This window comes from Tiliqua scincoides, chromosome 5 (genome assembly GCF_035046505.1).
Source record: "Tiliqua scincoides isolate rTilSci1 chromosome 5, rTilSci1.hap2, whole genome shotgun sequence".
Taxonomy (NCBI): Eukaryota; Metazoa; Chordata; class Lepidosauria; order Squamata; family Scincidae; genus Tiliqua; species Tiliqua scincoides.
Window position 1 is genome coordinate 84,409,098 of NC_089825.1, and position 22,669 is coordinate 84,431,766.

Below are 22,669 nucleotides of genomic sequence, written 5' to 3' on the forward strand. Positions count from 1 at the left end.
GTGGCTCAGCGCCAGCCAGAGCTGAGCCCCCTCCGGCGGGAGCCCGGCAATAAGCCCTGCAAACGTGCCTTATGGCACGTTTGCGACTGTGGTCTGCGGTGTGGACCACAGGTTTGGGTCCTTAGATGGCTGTGCTATTACCAAAAAATTTAGCAACGTTTGTGTAGAAGCACAATTCTTTTTCTCCATCTCCTGAGTGCCCAACCCAACAGTGCCATCAGCCTCACCCACACAGTCTAACACACCCAAAGTGTCATCACCGGTGATTGTAGTTAGAAGATGAAAAGTGAGGCTAATACCATGTGTGGCTCATTTCAGCTAAAGCTAATCATGAGCAACATCTTTTGAAAGCAATGATGTGACTAAGGACGCAATCCTAACCCACTTAGTAGCACCAACTTAAGAACAACGCAGCTCTGAGGTAAGGGAACAAGCATTTGCTTACTTTGAGGAGGCCGTCGTGAGTGCCCCCCAATTGCAGGATGCAGCACATGTCCCATTGGCACCGCTATGCCAGTGCTGGAATGTTGGTTAGGATTTGGGCCTAAAGGCCCAATCCTATGCAGGGATTGCACCGGCAGAACACATGCGATCAGCATTAGGCTCTCTGCCAGTGCCGGACCATCCATGCAACCACTTGATCAGTGATGGATTGCGAGGGGTTTGAAGGGGCAGCACATCTGGGGTGGCTTTCATCCCATGTCTGCCACCACAGCCTCCTTCCAAACTGCTGCCAATACAAGCTACACTGATCAGTATCCCACTTGCTCAGGCAAGAAGCAGATAATTCCCTTCCTTATTGTGCTCCTTGCAAATTGCCATGAAATCCAGAAGTGCAGGTCTTCAGTTTCCCTTCCAGTTTCCTAAAGGGTACAATGAGCTTATACACAGATCTAACCTTTTATAATGGTGTGAAAAAACTCACCACTTTGCTCTGGAATCCTACACCAAACTACATCCTCTCCTTTGTGTGTCTGTGTGTGCGCACTCCCTTTTCCTTTTCCTATCACACAACAAGCCTGTGGCATGTGTCTTCTTGATGTAAAACAAAATAAAACAGTGGTGTAACTAGGATTTGCATCATCTGGGCAGGAGTCCAGTGCGTCACCCTGTGATGGACCTCCTCCCATGCAGTGGCAATCCTGGGTGACTTGGGTGGTCACAATGGGTGGGTGGAGACAATGACCTGGGTGGTGGGCCTGGTAATGTACCATCACCCTGCCCCCACTGTTTCTTTGGCTATAGCATTTTATAGAATAGAGATATCTGAACATGATTTGTTTCATTGCATTCTACGTGAAATTAAGCACTGATTGATATATAACAGGATGGCATTATTTAAAAATACCAAGATTTTAAAAATTTTGGCGAGTAATGGTGTCACACACCCCCATTGCTCGTCACCTAATATGGCCCACACACCCCCACACCTCCTAGCAACTCTACTGAAATAAAGGCATCTGTCCTGAAGTTTATAATATAAAGAAAGCTACTTCTGGCATTCTAAAAAGTCAGAGGAACTTTGCTCCACCCCAGGAAATGGGAGCACAGCAATATTCCCATGTTGTATGCACATAAAAGAGACAGAGGAGCGCTCCCTGCTGTCTCAGGTGGAGATGAATGAGGGCACCTCCAGCTGCCAGGGAAACCCAAGAATGCCACTCTTGCGTGGTAAGGAAATAATAGCTCTCCCCTTGGGTGCTGTGATTCACACCAGCAAAGATATCATTGTGTCATTTTACCAACTTGCATAGCTCAGCTTTGCATCCTCCTACCCATGCTTTTTGGACTGTGACAGGACCAGACCATGATGCCCTCAGAGAGCTCTCATGCATTCAAAAGATGTACAGAACAGAGCCGCCTTTCACCAGCCACCTTCCCATCACAACAGTTGGAAAAACTACATCTTACCATTTCCTTTCCATAGGCAGTCCATAAAGGCCTCTCTCACTGTGCAATCCTATGTGTGTCTCCTTGAAAGTAAGGCCCGTTGTGTTCAATGGCACTTCCTCCCTGGGGAGTGGGTACAGGATTGGAGCCTCACAGCCCAATCCTGAGCTGCCCGGTGCGCGGGGCTGCAGCGGTGCCGAAAATTGTTGCCGCTGCATCCAGCACACCCCAGGCAGCCGCTGCCACCTCCTTGGGAGAAGGGGGCTTTCATCCCCTTCCCCCAGGTAAAGCGAGTAGCCCTGCAATGGGGCTACTTGATTCTACGCCAACCTTCAGGTTGATGTAGAGCCTCCGTGTTGGGCAGACAGCTCGACAAGGAGGCTCAGGAGGTTGGGAAGTAGAGAGGTAGGTGGCGGCATGGGGGAGGCGGGGAGGAAGCGTTTCGGGCAGGGGGAGGCAGAGGGAGGGCGGGGAGAGGGCAGGGAGGAGACATGCGAAGCTCCACCAGTCCCACTTCCCTCCCTCCCCGCTCCCTCCCCAGCATGCCTCCTTCCTGCTCTCTCCCCGCCCTCCCTCCGCCTCCCCCTGCCCCAGAATGCCTCCTCCCATGTCCCCACCTACCTCTCCACTGCCCGGAAGTCCGTGCAAGTGACGGAGCTCTGCTGCTCTGCTGGCACTAGCCCAGTGTCTGCTAGGACTGGGCTAGCACTGGCGCTCCACTGGCACTAGGGCCCGCAAATGTGCCTTATGACACATTTGCAACAGTGCGCACTGGCAGTGAGCTGGCGTGCACGCGTTAGAATTGGGCCCTCCGTGTCTTGACTTGGTATCTTCATATACAGAAAACAAAATATAAACAAATGCAATACAAAGGACAAAACGTATACTAAAAACTTAAGGGGTTATACGTGCCTATATTTCAATTCTCCAACCTCTACCTTTCCTCCCCCCCCCCCCAAACACATAAAGTAGCATCAGATACCTGATGAAACAAATCATTTAGTTGGAATTTTCAGGATTTTAAACCTAGCTGCTGACATAGTAAATTTGTGATATGCCTTGCGGGCTTCTTTTCAAATGATTCCCCACCATAAAATAAAAAAGAGTACAAATTATTGTGCCGCTCAAATACAGTATAGACTGGTTTGCAGTAAGGCACATTTTTGTTACACAGCCAAAACCTGAGGAAAAACCCATAATGAGCGAAGTAAGCACATTTCAAAGCCAACTGATTCCACAGAACATTGTTTGAGGCCATCAGGAAGTCTGGCAGGTTCAGAAGACTAGCAGTGGAGCACCCCCTAAAGGGAAAATTGAGAATTGCAGCACCATGCCCATGCGTGAATATCTTATTAAAATGAGCTTAAAACTGGCATTGAACACTTACCTACTAAGGCTCAAGATACACAGCATGAAGGTTTGGGCGGAAAAAAATGTGTAGGAAAAAAACTTGTGCAAGTGAACCACTGGATCTAAATTTGTGGGGCTTTGTGTAAACTGCCCCAGTTTCTTCACTACCAGAAAATCTACACTGCAGACATGGATCATTTCCTGAAACTGAAACCTATGACCCCATGGAATTCATGTTGCAACAGGCTACTGGTCTTCCCAGGGTGACACTAGCTTCCTATGCAATAACAGTGACATACATGCTAATTGGAGAACCTGAGTCTTCTTGAAACTCAATGGAACTTGCATTTGAGCAGACTTGCAAGTCAAGATTAAGGTTGGACTGTAAGAGCATGTGTCAGGTTCTTTATAGAGAACTTGCATGTTCCAATCATGAAAACAGAGCAGTAAGCCCAGAGTCATAGATTATTGTTATCAATAAATATTTAAATTTATATTATGTTGTATTAAATTTTGGTTTTTCGACATGCCAGAATTTCCCGAACTGGCAAAATTGCAAAAGTCATCTGAAACGATTCCCTGTCCAAAATGGACTCTCAATCTAAAAAAAAAGATGCAAAAGAGACACCAATAAATGGCCACTAGAAAAAAATGTGCTTGAGTGAAGAGGGACAATTAGATAGCGCCATCAAAAGAAAAGTTTGAGATGAGTGCTGCACCACATGATCCTGAAGTTCAGTTTTTGCTGTGAAGTTCCTGGTTTAGATGTTACATGAACATGTGTGTGTGGGGGGGGGGGGCGTGGAGTTCATTTTCCACTCCTATATGCTTTTTAAAAAATTACTTGAAAAGCCTTCTTCATTGTTTCCTTTCCCTGTAGTAAACGGAGCCAGTCCACTGGGTCTATTTGAAAAGACCCAGATCCAGGGATCGAGGCCAGGAAGGTGGATAGGATATTGGTGGCACCACTGCTGCAAATACCAGCCCCTTCCCTGCCTCGATATGCAGTCTTCTCCATCCCCTTCTCCACCCCATTCATCCCCCTCCATATCCCATTCCACCATCTCCCTGCCTCCCTCCCATCCCCTATGCTAGCTTACTAGGTCTGGCACACCTGGCTATTTGCCATTTATGGCAGTGGCCAGGCTGTTCTGAATGGCATGTCGCATTCTGTGGCAGCCATAAATGGCCTTATGCCACCTGAACTGTTGCACCTGTTCTGGAAGTGTAAAGTCCTAATAGGAGTGGGCCATAAGTCCCCAACAATCCTGGCTCCGTTCTAGAGGTTTGTCTGGAAGTCAGAATGGAAAGTCAGAAGTCACTATTGCACCTGTGTTGCACAAGAACAGATAGACTATACTTGTGAAAACGTGCTGAAGCAGACTGCTGGCTCAGCACTATCACACCTGCACAAAAGTGCAAGAATAGATGGACTAGTGCACCTGTGCAAAAGTCCCAACATGGTCTCTGTAACTCAGACATCCATAAATTGGATGTCCATCATTCCATATGGATGTCCATAAAGGGGGAACATGCCCCTTGAACCTGGTGTCCCCAGTTCCTGGGGAGGGGACTCCTCCCAACAGTCTTACCAATGGCAACCCATTTGTTTTGTCCAAGAGAACTTAAGTGGACCCATGGAAAATTGACCCCTCCATCTCCATTGTTCTGCCCCTTCATTTGTAGAGACCCTCCCACATTGCTGTTAGTGGGAGATGGAAAGAAAGAACCCAGGGACTATTCTGTATATGATGGTCACTCCTTGGAGAAATCACTCCTGTGTGACAAACAACTGTGTGCTTTTTAAGTGTGGCTTTTTCAACCCTTCATTTGGAGATATGGATGTCAACTGTCCCTCTGTATAGCAATATCTTCAAAATTAGCAAACACTCAGAAACAGGAAAAAAAAACTGGTTAGGATAACTGGTTACCCCCTGATAGACGTTGTGTTTACAAATGAACCCCAAGAAAATTGAATGATACCGGCACCCGCCGCTTAACAACCTTCTTCTTAACGATGGACTGCATATATGATGGTGGTCAAAGCACAACAAGGAGACTCTTGATGAGGCAATCAGGTCTCCCATAGCCTGCAGCAGAGTGTCTGTTTACACAACAAAGAGGCCCTTAATGCAAAGAAGAGTCAATCTATCTCCAGTAGCCTGTACCTGCTAGGTAGTTTCTTGCAGGGAGTGTCTGTTTACACAACAAAGGCACTAGATTGGGCTGAATGTTCACTTTACAACCTAATCGCATAACAATGGAGATTGTCGAATGTATCCCCATCATTAAGTGGCACACACTTGTATGTGACAGCAGAAGTCACGATACACACTGTACACCACAACTCACACAGATACATATAAGCCCTTGTGCATTAGAATTGTTTGTATTCCATGTGCAGATTCACAGTACAGTTCTATGCATGACTGCTCAGAAATAAGTCTTGTTGATTTCAGAGGGATTTACTTCCAGGTGTGTTTCAGTAATTCTGTAAGGTTTACTCCCCCTTTTCCATAGATAACTTTTGGCCGTCCATTCACATAGCTTATGTGAAGAGCAGTAAGAAGCCATTCATGGACCAATCCAATCTTGGGGCTTTATGACAGTGGAAGTTCAAGAGAAGTTCAAGGAGGTTCAAGAGAAGAGCCAGTAGCATAGCTAGAGGGGGTGCAAAACACTAAGTTTTGCATGGCGCCTCACTGCTGCATGCAAGCAGCCCCTCCCCTTTGGAGCCATCCCAAGGCTGCTAGAGCAAAATGGAGGTGTTTGCTTTAGTGGCTTGGAATGGCTATGAAGGAGAGGGGGAGGGGCTCACTGAATGCTGCGGTGTTGTAATGAAAGTTGACTTGAGAATTTCCTCCCCTAATTTGAGAAGGAAATTCTCAAGCCAACTTTTATTACTAGAATCTGCTAGTAAAATACAGGTCCAGCCTTTTTATACACGGATTTGACTCAACACGAATGGCCACTGCAAATGAGAAGGAATGTGCTGATCCCTGGAAAAGGGGAAAAATGCACTCCTTTAAAATCAGTTTAAAAAACTGAACAGTCCTTTAACAATAGCCTCCTTAATGAGAGAGAGAGAGAGAGAGGGCAGCTGGTTGACAATCCATCAGTCCTTCTCTCTCCAGGCGACCCCTCCCTTCCCCCTGAGTACTTGAAAGAAAGGTGATCACTTTGCATTGGTGAAAGGAGGGGCTGAGCAAATCGCTTTGTAAGTACTTGGAGGACAACTGATTGATGGGTTGTCTTCTTAATGACTCTTATCTTACATCTCAAAGATCAGCAAGGCTGTTTTGAAATCACCAGAGCAAAGAAACTTTGTTTTTTAAATTGATTTGCTATAGTGCGTTTTTTTGTGAGTGCTTGGAACGGAACCCATGCGAATAATGAGGCTCAACCTGTATCCCCTCATTAGGCCAAGGATAGCCAAATTGAGTCATGGGACCAGTCTCCTGTTGGATCATGTAGAGACGAAAGAACTTTCTGGTTCCTGCTAGCATTTACTGACCTTTTGTGGGATTTGGAAACTGATTTTTGATGATTCCATTGAATGTTGCAGCTGTCTTTCTAGAGTGGATTCAAGTCTTCAATCTCTGCACGTGTAGCTTTTTTGGGCCTTTCTATCTTTCCACATACATCTTAAGTATTTCTGGACCTTTATGAATATCTTCTTTAGGTTCTGTTTATTAATGATTCAAATAATGTTTTGGCCTACTTTAACCAATCATAACCAACCAAGGAGATGATTGAGTAGCAATTATGGCTGCAATCTTATCTACACTTACCTGGGAGTAAGCCCCTTTGGCTATAATGGGACTTTTGAGTAAATGTGCATAGGAGTGGGCTCTGTGTCACATTGTCCCTCATGCTAAGTTCTAAGGTCCTTAAAATCAGATTCAAGGACTTCTTGAATCCTACCATAGCTCTTGGACTTGCTCTCTCTCTCTTTGTACGGTGCTTTTGGGTCCAATCCTATCCAACTTTACAGTGCTGATGTAGCCATGCCAACAGGGTGTGCACTGCATCCTGTAGTGATGGTGGCAATCACTGAGGCATCCTCAAGGATAGGGAATGTTTGTTCCCTTATCTCATGGCTGCATTGGCGCTGAAAAGTTGAGTAGGATTGGACCCTGTGTCTTTTGAAATGCCTCTCTGACTGGCAGAACAATCTATCACCCACTTTACATGCCATGGAAATGGAGCTCAGAAGCCTGTAGTTTCTCTGAAAATGCATCTTTTTAATTTTTTTATACTCTCGAAGCATGCAGTGTTTTGGTGTGCCATGGCAATGCTTGCCAGTGTTTACTACTAGTAGTACAACTACTACAACTACAGTAGTAGTAGTTTTTCCTATAACCTAATCCTGACTGGGGCCATCATACTGCCCATGATGACAGTGTAACACTGTTCTGCTATTTCAAAATGGTTTTCGGTGCCAAGCGCAGTGCACCCAACAGCAGACATTTTGGGAGTGCAACCAGAAATGGCAACAGCACCTGAGGCCTGCTCTTGCAGCCAGCTACCTCTGGCAGGACAGGTAAGCCTGCAGCAGGGTTGGGGGATGAGAGAATAGGGCAGGAAAGGGCAGGCAAGAGGCAGAATAGGGAGGGAGGGGTGCTGGTATCCTAACCCTGGATATTCACATGTGCTGGTATCCTAACCCTGTTCCTTCTCCCTTATGCTCCTCAAACTTGTACCAGCAAAAAAGCTGGCACAGATCCAAGGGGACCCATTGGAGTAGCAGAGGCTTACCCAGTGGTAAGGAAACGAATGCTGATGTGGCTGAAGCGAGGGGAGCAATGTTCTCTTGCCCTGATGAGGCCTCCAGAAGCCAAAACTCCCCCATGGAATGCAACGGGTGCCACACTAGCATTGCTGTGTGGGGAGTTACAGTGAACTGGACTGCCCATAATTCAACAACTCAACAATTTCACGGCCTTGATGAGCTGTCACATCAGGGCCTACTGCATCTGAAGGGGGGACCATGGTAACTCCCTACAATCAGCTGTCATTTCATGACACAGCTTGACACAATTGACACGGATACAAGGAATTTTCATTTGCAGCAGGCAGAAGCATAGCTTTATTAAAGACCCATGTTCAGGAGAATGCCCAAGACCACCTCGTGATGTCAGTTCACCAACACACAAGGCAGTGGTAGGATACCCCAAGCTTCATAGACAAAGGGATGAACAGGGCAAACCGGAGGCTGCCCAGAGATTGACAGTTGTGTAAATAGGGCTTAGTTGCGAGAAGGGACATTCCCCTTGCTTGTTGACATCAGCCCAGAAAGTGTATAGATGAGAGGCGCCGTGGCTGTATGTCTGGAAGTGCTGATTTGCACATCTATCTGCTGTACCCTGGAGGGAGAAAAAAGAGCGAGTGAAACCTCACTTTTGGAAAAGGAAAGGCTACTTTAGGGCAATGGATGTGACTTGCTACCTCTCATGATGGGGGTTGCTGAAGAGTTTAGGAGAAGAGAAGACAGACTCCCATGTACTGCAAACACGGGTCAGATGACAACTGACTAGGGAATCTTTTTGATTATATTGAAATGAAATTTTAGATTTAAACTTGAAATATTAAAAAATATTTTATGGATGTAAAGCAGTGCTTCCCAAACCCCTACAAGGGAGTTGGGAGCATTGTAGGTGCGTGTGGGAGAGGGGCTATGGCAGTAACACGATCCCCAGGATTGTACTGCTGCTGCGGGGGGGGGGGGGATTTTTACACTTACCTGAGGGACTGCTTGCCTCTAGGGGTGTGGGGAGCCCTGCAGAGGCCTTTGGCACAAAGATGCCTCTGCAGATGCCTCTGCAGGGCTCCCCAAGTCTCTGTTACAGTTAATATAAAAAAAAAGATTGAAAACCACTTTCTTTCTTTTTTTTTTGTTCAGAAACCGGAAGTGATTTTTGAATGTGTTTTTTACTATTACAGAGGCTTGGAAAGCCCTGCAGAGGCATCTGACCTTACCTTTGTGTTTTAAAAATTAAAAAATACATCTAATATAAATATTCATACACTGGACAGGTGTTCCCTGTATCCGCAGTTCCTATATTTGTGGTTTGCTGCTATCTGTGGTTTTGGGTATCCATGATAGCAGAGGAACCTCCCTCCCCCCCTCCGGAAACTGGGGGACACCTGGATTGGGACAGAAAGGTCCAGGACACCAAAAGAACAGACACAAATGTCCAATACTGGGATGCATTTGACTGGGACATGATTGCCCAGGATGAAATGGTCCTGTCACTAATATTAAAAGGTAAAATTATGCTGAGCCTTATGGAATCTGGCTGGATAGAAGTATAAAAACATTAATTAAATCTGAATAGACTGAGGGCTATAAGGATGGGACAAGAATTCCCCAGGGGAGGCCCGCAACTCTGTCTCTTTGACTAATCATGCATTACATGCCTTTAGGTCAAATGGCCCCTGCTATTCATGGTTCATTTTTCAGACTGCGCCCCATTCCATCTTCATATACCTCCCCAAGAAAGGCCCATTTCCCGCTTTAGAACAAAAGAGCAAGAACAATTTTTGAAACGATGCACAAGACCCTCTTTTGCATGGGCGCACCTAATGCCCTGCTTACCTTTGACATCACAAGACTGACCCTGGGAAGTCGAGGTAGTGTAAGTGGTTCTCACCACACCCCCTCCTTGCCGGCAAGCTCCACCTCCTGAACCGCTCTGGCCACTGTTAGAGAGAGGAAGAAAAAAACAATTCAGGACAGTGGCAAAATGTTGGAAATGCACCATTTGTTGCACACCTGGACGAACATTAATATACGTTGCATTGAGACAACCTTGTGGTCCATGCTTTGCTTGTCAACCTGACCGCCAATGGAAATCATGTGATGCATTCTTAAACAGAGACTGGTATGTTCCTCCAGAATTTGGACTTCAGAGCTTGACAACTGAAAGAGCTCTCAGCAATGTGTGCTGATGGAAGATTACCCTTTGAACAGCCTGCCCATTCACAGAATGATAGAGCTGAAATTTTAGAGTGGGATGAGAGGGCTCCACCACAAGGTAAGACCATCAACATATCAATATATCAACTGTCCTACAGATGATCAAGCGACACAGTCTATGGCTGGCAGTGCACACAGGCTCACTTGAAGCCAGTAAGCCAAGCCCCATGCCGCAAAGGAAGATGATCAGTCCCAGAGTTACTCGCTGATTAGATCTTGGAGGTGGTAAGAGTAGCAACAGTATCAAAACTAGAGCTGAAATGAATGCGCTCCTCCAAAAGCTCCTCACAAAATGTTTGTATGCCAGATATTCACTGTAATTGTGGAGATCTGCGTTTGATATCCACTGACATTTTAATTCAACATTTGGCATTTGACAGCTGACTGTCATAGGGTAATAGTATTTTGTATTTTGATAAGGGTATCATTCCTGTTTCTAGAATAAATGGAGCCTGCCCATTTGTCTTGGAATCCAGAACAAACTTGATGGTGTATAAATGGGCACAAAGGGTATGAACAGGATTTGTTTTTACAACCCATTCTTTGCCCATTTGCTTTCAGGTGGAGTTAGTAAAGAATCCTTTCTTTGAACTGCTCTTTGCCACCTCCAGTGGTAGTAACAGAGGATGACTTGCAGAGCTGCCTTCCAGCAGACGCCATCTTGAATGCCCAGAATTGTACCAGAATTGTACCATGACAGCTTGGGCCAAAACCATAACAAATCAATAATGAATTATCAGGGTGAATCCCAGTTTTTACAGATCTCTCTGGTCTACCTACATAATGCAATGCTGTCCTCCCTCTAGCAGGGTGCGGTACGTCTGAATCTCCTGTTCCAGGCGGCACTTGACATCCAGGAGCTCCCTGTACTCTCGGTTCTGACACTCCGTTTCTGCCCTCAGCTCCGACAGCTGCTGCTCAACGCAAGAGATCTGGTTCTGTATTTCCGCCAAGTGGTTGTTGTAGCGGCATTCCGTCTCCGCCAGAGAGCCCTGCAGTGTGTCCCGCTGAAGGATTCAAAAATAAGACTTGAAGAACTGAAAAGAGCACTGATATTGTCAAAGACAAATACAGCCAACAGGTTCTTTTAGAAAGGCGTTCTGTGGGGCCACTGTGGAGGAGGCCCAGCTCTGCCCTGCACTAGATTTTACCAAGTGGATAGATTGCATCTGAAACTAAACTTTCTTTCCCATGATATCATAATGCATTTGAAGGCTCATATGTACTCGCTAAGACAGTCTTAAACTGGTCTTTGGCAGAAACCATAAGTATTTCCTCACAATATGCCTGACGGTCAAAGCTAAGGCTTCCATGTTTTCTTCGTGCTCTAGCCATAGTTGGCCTCCATCTTCCTGTCACTCCCCCAGTTTTTACTGTCCCTCTTTTCTTCTCATCTGTCCCGAAGTTCCCCTTAATGCACTCAAAAGTCCCTCTTGGCCAGACACTATCTCTCAGTCTCACCTACATCACAGGGTTGTGGTGAGGACAAAAGGAGGGAAGGAACGATACACACCACCCTGAGGTCCTTGGAGGAAGGAGGGTATAAAAATGTGAGAAATAAATAAAAATACTAGCTGCATTTGAACTGAGATATGCTGGGTCCAGGCAATGGGGATGTGAAGGTAGAATTGTCTAGATAAAAAAAAAATGAAATGGGCCCTTATTTGTACTTCTCTAAGGTGTAACCTCTGGAATTTTATAGTTGTAGAAGCTGCCTCTCAGCTCCTTTGATTTATCATTTCTGCCTGGCCCACAGGTGTACACATTTGGTCCCAGTTGCGTATATGCAATGTTCAGCAGAAATGGCTTAACTTGGTGAACTGCACTGCTAATGGGGTTATCTGATAGCCCAGTTCTGAGCTGCCTAGAGTGTGGGGCTGCCACAGTGCCAAAAATGGCTGTCACAGTATCCAGCACGCCCTGGGCAGCCACCACCGGCTCCTTGGGAGAAGGGGACTTTCGTACCCTTCCCCCAGGTAAGGGAAGTAGCCCCACAATGGGGCTACTTGATTCTGTGGTGGCTCTTGAGCCAGTGCAGACTCAAGGAGTTCCGAATCGGGCCACACAGCCTGACATGGGGCTCCGGATCTGGTGAAGCTGAGCTCTGCCGGTATCGCTCCCCTCCCACCCTGCTCCCTCCCTCCGCCATGCCTCCTCCCCACCCTCCCCCCACCTCCCCCCACTCCAGAACACCTCCTCCCTGTGTCACCCCACGTCCCCACTCACCTCTCCCCCACCTGGCAGTCCAAGCGAGCGCAGAGCGGCAGACTGCTGGTCTCTCACCAGCGCTGACGGGCTCATACTGGGCCAGCTCTGGCGCTTGGCCAGTGCTAACCCTCACAACCGTGCTTTACAGCACATTTGCAACGGTGCACACTGGTGGTAAGCTGGCACATTGAGCTCAGGATTAGGCTCTCAGTCAGTTGCAAGAACAAGACCAGAAGCTAAGATTTACAGGTGCCAAGAGGCAGGATTTGCTGAGATACATACTTACCAGGCTAAGCTGAGCCTGCAGATCAATTTCCAAGGTCTGGAGCTGGCGTTTCAGATCAACGACTTGGCTGTTCAAATCTTCAACCTCTTTGCTGCTGCTGCAGACCTCCCGATTCACTTCCTCCATCTGAAAAAATGGCAGATGCAACATTGGAATGGGTGTTTTTAGGGGGCAGGTTGGTGATAACTGGGGAAGTCACCAAGTCTAAACAGAGTATTCCAGATCGGGCCTTCACCTGGTTACCATATCCAGTCATCGCTCCATGGCAGAGCTATTGGAATGTTGTGAACTACTGTCAGCCCCCACAGGTGTTTGAAGACAAAATGACCCTGGGCATGGTCTGAGGGTGTATAATATATCAGTCTTTCTGAAGTGAGGCAAATTTATATCTGGTCAATTCCTGGATGGGTGACCACCTGGGAAATCTGTATGTCCTCTCCTTAATTATAAGACTGACATTTTTGAAACTTAGAATTTACTATGAAGAACAATTACCTTATCATGCCCATAAGCTTAAGTTTGCTGCCAGGCCATTTTGGATGAAGGATGGTGGACCAAACAAATGGTTCAGGGGGATTCACGGGGCAGGAAAAAGGACTGTCTTTCCTTATTTATTCTCTCTTCCACCTGCCCCTTTAGCTCTAATTTCCCCCAAAAAATGGAGAGGAAAGAGGGTCAAGGAGAACCTCCTCCTTCAAGTGGCTTGACTTGAGGCAAACACATGCCAGCATCCATCATGTACACCTGAAAAACTTAGTTTTTTCCCCCAACAGTCCCTGGTTGGGTACAGTACATAACCTACCTTGCATTCATACCACTGCTCAACTTCTCTGCGGTTGTTTTCAATCATGGTTTCATACTGGCATCTCATTTCTTCCAGAATCTTCTTCAGGTCAGGGCCTGGGCAAGAGTTGACTTCCACGCTGACATCCCCGGTTGCCTGATTCTTCAGAGCCTTCACTTCCTGCAAAAGAAGTCCCAAATCATTGGGGTGTGATCTTTGTAAAATAGTCACCAGCAAGGGATGTTTTAAGGTCCCTTCTATTGCTGGAATGGGGGGGGGGAGGAATTCTTTTTGTACGTTATCCTCTTTGTAAAGATCTTGCAACGGGGGTGGGGCTGACCTCATCATGGTTCTTCTTGAGGCAACACAGCTCTTCCCGGAGGTTTTCCAGTTGGGCCTCCAAGTCAGACCTGCAAAGGGTCAGTTGATCCAGGACCTGGCGTAAGCCATTGATGTCAGCTTCCACATTCTGGCAGAGGGCCAGCTCAGTATCATATCTGCACCAGAGGCAAGAAAGAAAAAAATGAAACCACTAATGCCCAGATAAACCACTAGTAAAAATGTTTTTTTAATTTATTTTTTTCACATTCTTATACTACCCTTTCTCCAAGAAGATCACATGTAGATTTGAACCTGGATTTTCCAGATCTAAGTCCAAATCTTGAACCACTACACCATCCTGAATATATGATCCTAGCAGATTTATCTTTCTATGCATAGCTTTATCTTCTGCTCTGCATAGCATCTAGGTGCTCACCTGTGGACTCTTCAAGAGTTCTCTTGTTATGAATGGACAAATGTGGGGGGGGGGGAGGGAGATACAAAGAAAAAGTGGGTTTGAAAATGGGACTCACTTCAGTCTGAAGTCATCTGCAGTCATCCGGTTATTGTCAATATCCAAGACAAGTTTGCTGTTGTCCACAGTGGCACAAATAATCTGCGGGGGGGGGGGGGAGAATAACACCATTTGAGCTTTCCCCCATGTCTTTTCCATGTGCCCCATTTCAGTTCTTGGTTTTGCTTTCCAGTCTCATGTTCTTTGATTTATTTTCAGGACCTTCTCCAGTGAGAAGGACTGTACCGGATCTACCTCCCTTTGTGCTCCTGTCAACCTGCAACTCTGAGTACCCATGAGATTCCTAGTCAGGCCATGTGACCCAATGCCTCCTGTGCCACAACCCCCATCCTCCATACTGCTCAATCACTCTTTGTTTACACCTCAGTTCCTATCACCTGTACTACCACAGCAACCAGTGAAGGTAGGAATCCTTGGGATAATTAGCCCACTTATTAGTAAGCTTTTTAAAAATGATATTTTTATCCATTGTTCCAATGAATAGCCCTACATTGTTTCTTTTCAATTTTAATAGTTTTTAATCCTAGCATTTCATTTTTCTAATTACTCAAGGTCTCTCCTCCCTTGTTTCCATTTGAAAGGTTAGCATGGGGGCAAACTTGCAAACTCTCTCATGAAAGATAAGGCATATCATTTATGAAAGCTACTGAGGCGGTTCATTGGTCTATGTAGTCTCAGTGTTACCTACACTGAGGCTGAAATCCTAAACACACTTTCATGGGAGTAAGTCCCACTGAATATAATGGAATACACTTGCAAGTAAACATGCATAAGATTGTGCTATGACAGTAGTTCTCCAGGGTTTCAGACAAAGGTCTTTCCCAGCCCTACTTGGAGGTGGCAGGGATTGATCTTTCTGCGTGCAAGCATCCTAAGATATATCTCCCTGCTGAATTACACATGGATTGATCATTTCCTTTTAATGGTATTAAATATCCCCATTTACCATTACAAACTGCAACATAACCTTAACTCCTCAGCCCAAAAGAATCTGGAAGCATTTGGAAAAATTATACATTTGAGTATGTAATTTTTTTATAGTGTTTGGTACACCTCAAACTTTAGCTCACTCTCTTTGCTATTTCTAGAATGTTTGAAATCATGATTTGTTTTGCTCTGCATTGTATAGTTACTTCCTGCACCCTATTGTTTCAGGTCCTATTCCAAAGCATCGTTTGCAAAACCCAAGGAACATAAATCCATTTCTCTCCCGTTAAGTGAAAATAAAATGACACTCAGTTATAAAATAAAATAACTGTAGGGGTTTTCTTTTGAATGGAGCAATAATGGAATAATGGACCAGCCCTCAGATAATTACACCAGAGCATGGGATGCTACAGCTTACTCAGTTTGATCAATCTGGCTTTGCACTGTGGAAGCTCAGTTTTCCTACCTGGTTCTTAAGGTCTTCAATTTGGTGATAGTAACTACTGTAATCCTTCATATCAATCAGCGAACCTTGCCGGTCATACCAATCCCGAATTTTGCACTCCAGTTCAGAGTTTTCCTCCTCCAGGCATCGCACTTTGTCCAGGTAAGAAGCCAAGCGGTCGTTGAGGTTCTGCATGGTCATCTTCTCATCACAGGAGATCAAGGGTGCTTCATTGCAAAGGCCAAATCCACCCATACCGAAGCGGGCACTGCCACCGCTGAACCCGGCACCAGATGCACACCCAAAACCACCACCTAAGGCACCTCCTGCGACCCCCCCTCCAAAGCCACCATCACCATAGCTAACTCCACCACAGTAGCTCCTTCCAGACATGTTGCATCTAGCACTACCTACAGCAGGGGAGGGGCATCTCCCAGAGACTCCTGGGCCAAGCCTTATGCCGCTACTCCCAGTACCACAGCTACCACTGCTGCTTCTCACTCTGGTGGTGTACACAGTTGTGGTACTGTGTTTGGTGGTGCTCATGGTGAGAAAAGTTTAGATTCAAAAGTAAGCCCAAACACCAAGAAAAGGCCTAAGACATACAGCAAAAAAGAAAACCAGACTGCAGATATTTGCATCCACAGAGGACTCCGTTTATATACCTTCCACAGTGAGGGTGTCACCACACAAAGGGTGTTCCTTTTTCTTTCTCATCATCTTCCCCAGAACTGGCTCACCTGGGCGTCTCCGCCAAGAAAAAATTGTCCCTAAGGCAAACCTGCCTCCAGGAATCTCGGCTACACGAGGAAGGCATTTCACGGTGTCAGCACCTGTCCTCCAACACCTACCATGAGCAGCAGTGTAACCTGAATCATTGGCTTTGCCCCAAACTTTACAGGAAAGAATCCTAAAATAACACAGCCCTAAACTATGAGCCGGGAAGAAGTAATTACAGCTTGTCACAACAAAATCATCTTCCTCCATCATTAGCTTGATTTCATTTTGATTTCATTTTGATTTTCTCAAGATTGGGGATTTTCTTTGCCTAGCCAGAGCCGAGATACACCTGCTGTTCAGGGGACTGAAAACACTGAAATAAATGAGGAGCAAGAAACACACACTTGGGCCAGAAGAAAAAATATTGGGCAAGGGGTTACAGCAGGGGTCTCCAAACCCTGACCCGGGGGCCAGATGCAGCCCATGGCGAACCTCTATCTGGCCTGCGGCAAGCCTCTATCTTGCCTGCAGCCAACCTCTGATCCCCTGTGAGTCTTTGGCCCAGATGACCAAACACAACTGGAGCTGTGCTTGTGGGGTGGGGGAATGGGGGTCTATTTAAGTGTGTGCTTTTTTTTTCTTTCTGTGGTGTGTGTTGGTGCTTGGAGAAATCCTGGAAATTTGAGCCAATTTCTTCATTTATTCATTCATCTAAGTTCCATCTCTAATGTATTTATTTACTATTTAATATATTTAACATTATTTTTTCTGGCCCTTGACACTGTGCCAGATATTTGATGCGGCCCTTTGGCCAAAACCTTTGGAGACTCCTGAGTTACAGCCTTTCAATTTTACCCTCACGCACTTGGCATCTTGGCACAACCAAGTGGTCAGATCAACCCCAGATTAGCAGGGCTGCTTTATGACTGCCGTGGGTCCTCAGCGCTTTTGCCTTTGTGGGCTCCTTCCACTATATGCTATCAATATTAAAAATTATTTTTGATACACAGTAACCTTAAATACTCCAGCATTTCTTTCTGTTTTAGGTAAGCTTTAATAGATTTTCATGGGCCCTAAAAGTTTCATTTTTTTCTGATGTATAAGAAAAAATTAAAATATTTTCTTCAACCTTAAACTTTTTTTTTTCTTCTGATTAAAAAAAAAAAATCAAAACATTTTTCATGGGCCCTAGGCACTGTCCTAAAGTCAGCAATGCAAATAAGGCTAGAATAATTCAAATACTGGTTGCCAGGAATTCAATCAGGAATAATTCAGATACTGGTTGCCAGTGTTCCATGAAAGGGAAGCAGGAAGAGACTTCTAAGAGGCTGGTCAAGGAGCATATAATTGTACCTCATAAGGACCCTTTCCCCTGAGGCAATTAATTGCCTGGTCCAAGATTCTATTCCCTTCTTATCAACCTGGTCTGTCTTGTCCAACTGGCCTAATAGCCCTCATTCTGATTGATTATTTTCCTATAACACCATGAGTACGAATGGCACTTTTGATTGAGGAAGCAGGTCCTTACACCGAGGGCCTCATAGTATAAAAACTGATACCAGGGAAAACAGGAAGGAGAGCAGAGTGGTGCCAGCGTAAATGGAGAACAGATAGGCAGTCATTTAATGTATATGTATTTAGGCCTAGTAGCAGAACAGTAAAGAGACTGGGGGCCCAATCCTATCCAAGAGGTGATCCCACAGGTGATCTGGGAAGGAGTTCCAGGTGCAGAGGGCAGCAAGGAGGAAGGAGGAATGCCATTTGAGGTGTACCCGTAGACCATTCTGGTATTCTTCAACCTGATTCTGCCAAGATTCCCCAAAACCAAGATTTACTGATGTTATCCTTGACCCAAGGGCAGGGAATCTGGAATTATACATGGCTGTAATCATACCACTGAGAAACATCTCATGCAGGCTCAGGTAGCCACTGTGCTGTTCTTAAAATTCAACCTCTCATTGCTTTTGAAGCTTTAAAGAAGAGCAGGAAAATATGTAGGCAGGCTTTTGTGGAAGACTTAACAATCACCGTGTCACTGGAATTGATACAGACATTCCATTTAGTTAAAGACATTACCCTTCTCTTTGTATCTAGGGGCATCTTCCATTTTACATAGAGGAAAGCCCAGCTGTCCAGAAAGTTGCAACCAATCAACTCACTGATCAGTGTACCTGTATTATACCAGTTGTTGCAAACGCATGTTTGTGACATTCACACATTACATATTTAGATGTATCCTTACACCATCATAGATGTGAGCTAAAGAGTTGAACGAGAAGCTCTTAGGTGGCCAGTGGTCACTTGAAAAAATCCCAGAATCTCAGAGAATTGCACTACAGGGACAGGATAAGGAGGTTCAGAAAGCCAAAGGCACACCCAGAATAACACTACCTTTTGCTCCAATGTCAGTCTTAAGGAACATAGTGAATTCTTCCCCTCCCAACTGCACAAAAAGGCACTTTCTTGTGTGGGCTGGAATTAGCTATTAGCACTAATTGGCTGTTGAGTTTGGCCTAGCAGATCGCCGTCACAGCTTTAGGCAAACTTGAGTTGAACCTTCTTATTATAAATGTAGCATTACTGTGTGTGGGACTAAGAGATAACAACAAAATACTGTGGGAAAGGAAACAGTAGGTGTGGTATGTTTCTTCTGAAGGCAAATTCACAACATATCAATTGACAACAGACTGGACAAATTCGTAGTGCCAGGCAAGAGGAGGTCATTGTTGTAAAATGTAGTATGCTGTCCCTTCAGGAGGAGTTAGGTTAACAGTTGCTAGGGGAGGCCTTGACAATTTCCACAAACTGACCCCCCCCCCCGATTTTAGTGTAATAAAACAGACTTAGGATCAAGTCATATGATATTTAAAGACAGAAAAGTTCCATTGTACATGTGAGAAAACTGTGAGAAAACACTGAACGTACCAGTTCCCAGAACATGACCCACTGGTATCGTATACCTATTGCTGCATGATTTTGGCATAGCACTCAGTGTCAGTAACAGTATTAGAAACAGGCCTTGGGGCATATCCTTCTAATGAGTCCTCTGAAGTGGCCCCTTCCTGCACCTGATGGCACTATTGGGTACTATCTCTGACACTGATCCAGAGGTTGGAGCAGCCAAGTGGGATCTCTGATGGGTATGGGACCTCAGACCAGAGCCTGGCCTGGCAGACCTCTACACTACACCGACATCACTGTAAATGTATTTCATGAGCATTTGTCAACACTTGCTGGAAGCTTTTGTCCCGAGGAGGCCTGGGTCAAGACCTCCTGTGGTGTGCCAAACTATGCCCCCTTATCTGCTGATCACCAGCCTCTGATCCTCCAACACTTTAGCCCAGTGATTTTCAACTCTTTTCATCTCACAGCTCACTGACAAGGTGCTAAATTTTCAGGGCACACCATCAGTTTTTTCTGGCAATTGATAAGGCACACCACACTGCCAGTGTGGGGTTTACCATCCCCCAATGGCCCTACTAATAAATAACCCTTTCCCAAACTCCTGAGGCACACCTGCAGATCATTCAAGGCACATCAGTGTGCCATGGCACACGTGTTGAAAATCACGGCTCTGACCCTACACTGCCCTTTCCTCCACATTTACTCCGTCCTGCTCTTCCTTTTCCAATCTTGTGAATGAGACAAGAAGAGTCAGTGGAGGTGGACATCCCTTGGAGGTGGGTTGCCTGAGGTAACTTTTTCAGTTGGCTTTATGGCTGGGCCTTGGTCCAGAGCAGCCATTTTCAACCACTGTGCCGTGGCACACTGGTGTGCCGCGAATGGTCTGCAGGTGTGCTGCGTGAGTTTGGGGGAGGGTAATTTATTAGTAGGGCCAATGGCCACCAGCAGCACGGTGTGCCTTGCCAATGGTCAAAAAACTGATGGTGTGCCTTGACAATTATAGCACCTTGTCAGTGTGCCATGAGATGGAAAAGGTTGAAAATCACTGGTTCAGAGGCTCTCAGAACGCTTTCCACATGTTTTCATATGTATTTCCCTTCCAATGTTTTAGAAGATGCACTTGACACATGGTGGAAATGTGGGAACCTGCCTGTCCCTATAGTATGTGAAGTGGAACACAGTCTCAATCCTTTGCGTATTTGTTTCTAGAACCATCTTGCCTGAATCCACTAGGTGATGGCTGGGGAACTAATAAGACTATCTCCGAGTCAAATCACACATGATGCTAAACATATTTTTGCCTTTCCATCTGTTGTTCTAATTTAGAGTCATGGGTACCCTGACCCGAGTTGAAACCATGATACAGGGGAGGGGGGTTACCCTTTCCATGTGTTACTTTCCCAACAAAATTAGCCCCTTCCAAGGATTCTGTTTACCCCAGGAAGGAAGCTACTACAGGCAAACTTTGCAACTTTTCTCCTATAACAAATTGCTGAATCAAGGGAGGTTTTTGTCAAAGCTGTGCCACAAGAAGGAAGGGTTTAAAAAAAACAAACCCTCCTGAATCATGGTCATAATTCAGATTGTAGGATCAATAGCTACGAAGAGATGGAGGGAGGGGGAAGATGAAAAGATCCATTTAATATTTTATGTTGCTGGATCCACAGTAATAAGCCCTTGGGCTGCCTAGGCCTGGTTCCACATCCACAAACACTAACTTCTGTAACATATAATGATAGCTATGACTAACCTCTGACCACATGCAAAGTACATTTCTCACAACCTGCCTTCATCAACCTGTGATCAGGGTGTCAGCCCTCTAGATGGGTCTGAAATCCCTTTTGTTTTTACACCTGGGACAACAGACTCATTTGTGTAACAAGCAGGTCAGCTTGGTGTTTTTAGGTTTACCACAGAAGATCACACACAAAGCATTACAGGTCTTCAATTCACATTTAATGGCTTCCAAAATGATTTGGTGGCTTCTATGCCTTCCCACAAGGGAAGCTCCAACCAAGGTCGGGACAGAAACTCAGATCTACAGACAGTTCCTCAAACCTGCCTTCGCATATCCTTACCCTCAGGAATGCTCTGTTGTCATTCCCCAAATACAAGCTCAGCAGAGATCAGCAATCACTGAAAATGAAATTATGGATGGAAAGGTCCTCTGGGCAAGGAGGGGAGACTCTGAGAACTATAATTGGTAGAGGGGAGTGGCTGTCAGGGAAGGCAGATGTTAGCATAATGTCTTTTATTGCACTTTGTCACCTTGGTGAAATTGCCTAACAAACTGCCTGCAACAAACCATTTCTCCCACACCACATTCCAGTCATACACATCCCACCTGCAATGTAGGATCCATTTTCAGTTTTCAGTCCTATGTCTGGTTCCTTCTCTCCTTCACTTTATTATCCTTTCTCTGTATCTCTTGCTCCCTTTCTTTCTAAGCATCCATTTTCATTACACTCATATTTCTCCTCTCCTTTTTGCTTCTCTCTCTGTGTTTCATCTTTCTCCTCTTCATTACTCTCTATGTGTCTGTCACTTCCATCCATCCATCCATCCATCCATCCTTCACTTACAGTACTTCACCCTTTGCAACACAATTTGGAAGCAAATAACCTGGGGGGGTGGTTGGCAGGAAAATTGCACAGAAGGAAAAATTAATCTCCCTTCTCATGTACCACAGTCCTCAATTACATACACACACGTGTGTACAAGTGTGTGAGTGTATATATGTGTGTCTGTTTTTTTTGTCTAAAAGTGACTCTGCTAGATTTCAACCCATTGCTAAATGGTGGCCTTAATGTAAAGGCTCATTTGGCCCTAGTTGCTCACAGATGCTCCGGCCAAGGCAAAGACTTCTCAACATGCCTAATTCTGCCCTCTGACATCTGGTTATAAGCCAGCCTTTGCTTCTTCTGGCTTCCTGCCTCCAGCCTTCTGGCTTCAAAGAGGAAGACAGAGGTAGAACAGGAAACATGGAAGAGTGGTGGGCTACAGCATCAGATACACCTCTCTTCTCTTCCACACACTTCTTCTTCTACTCCATCCCCTTCTTCCTTTTAAAATCCAGGGAATGGGAGGAGGGGGAAGCGGAGCAGTAGAGGCAAGTTGGTGGACAAAAGTGGCTGTTGCTGTGTGTGAGTTTCTGCAGCCTTCTCCTCAAGAAGCCTAAGGGGAAAACCAGATCTTCCATTAAATGCCTGTTTGCGCTCTCTCTCTCTCTCTCTCTCTCTCTCTCTCTCTCTCCTCTGCAAGCCTTTTTCTCCTTTCATCAGATGCAAGATGTTTCAGTAGCACTGCATTCAGTATCAGGT

At 45.6% G+C, this 22,669-nt stretch overlaps 1 protein-coding gene across 1 annotated transcript in view; it reads right to left on the reverse strand.

The window, feature by feature from the left end:
• Window positions 1-16,070, reverse strand: part of LOC136652324 (keratin, type I cytoskeletal 19-like) — a 34,537-nt gene extending 18,467 nt beyond the window's left edge. The window contains exons 1-8 of the mRNA XM_066629258.1: window positions 15,983-16,070; window positions 15,747-15,952; window positions 14,352-14,434; window positions 13,838-13,994; window positions 13,516-13,677; window positions 12,714-12,839; window positions 11,000-11,226; window positions 9,839-9,942 (exon numbers count right to left, since the gene is read on the reverse strand). Coding sequence (XP_066485355.1) covers window positions 9,839-9,942; window positions 11,000-11,226; window positions 12,714-12,839; window positions 13,516-13,677; window positions 13,838-13,994; window positions 14,352-14,434; window positions 15,747-15,926 — 1,039 coding nt within the window. The 5' untranslated portion in view covers window positions 15,927-15,952; window positions 15,983-16,070. The remainder of the gene's footprint in view (window positions 1-9,838; window positions 9,943-10,999; window positions 11,227-12,713; window positions 12,840-13,515; window positions 13,678-13,837; window positions 13,995-14,351; window positions 14,435-15,746; window positions 15,953-15,982) is intronic.
• Window positions 16,071-22,669: the final 6,599 nt, after the last annotated feature.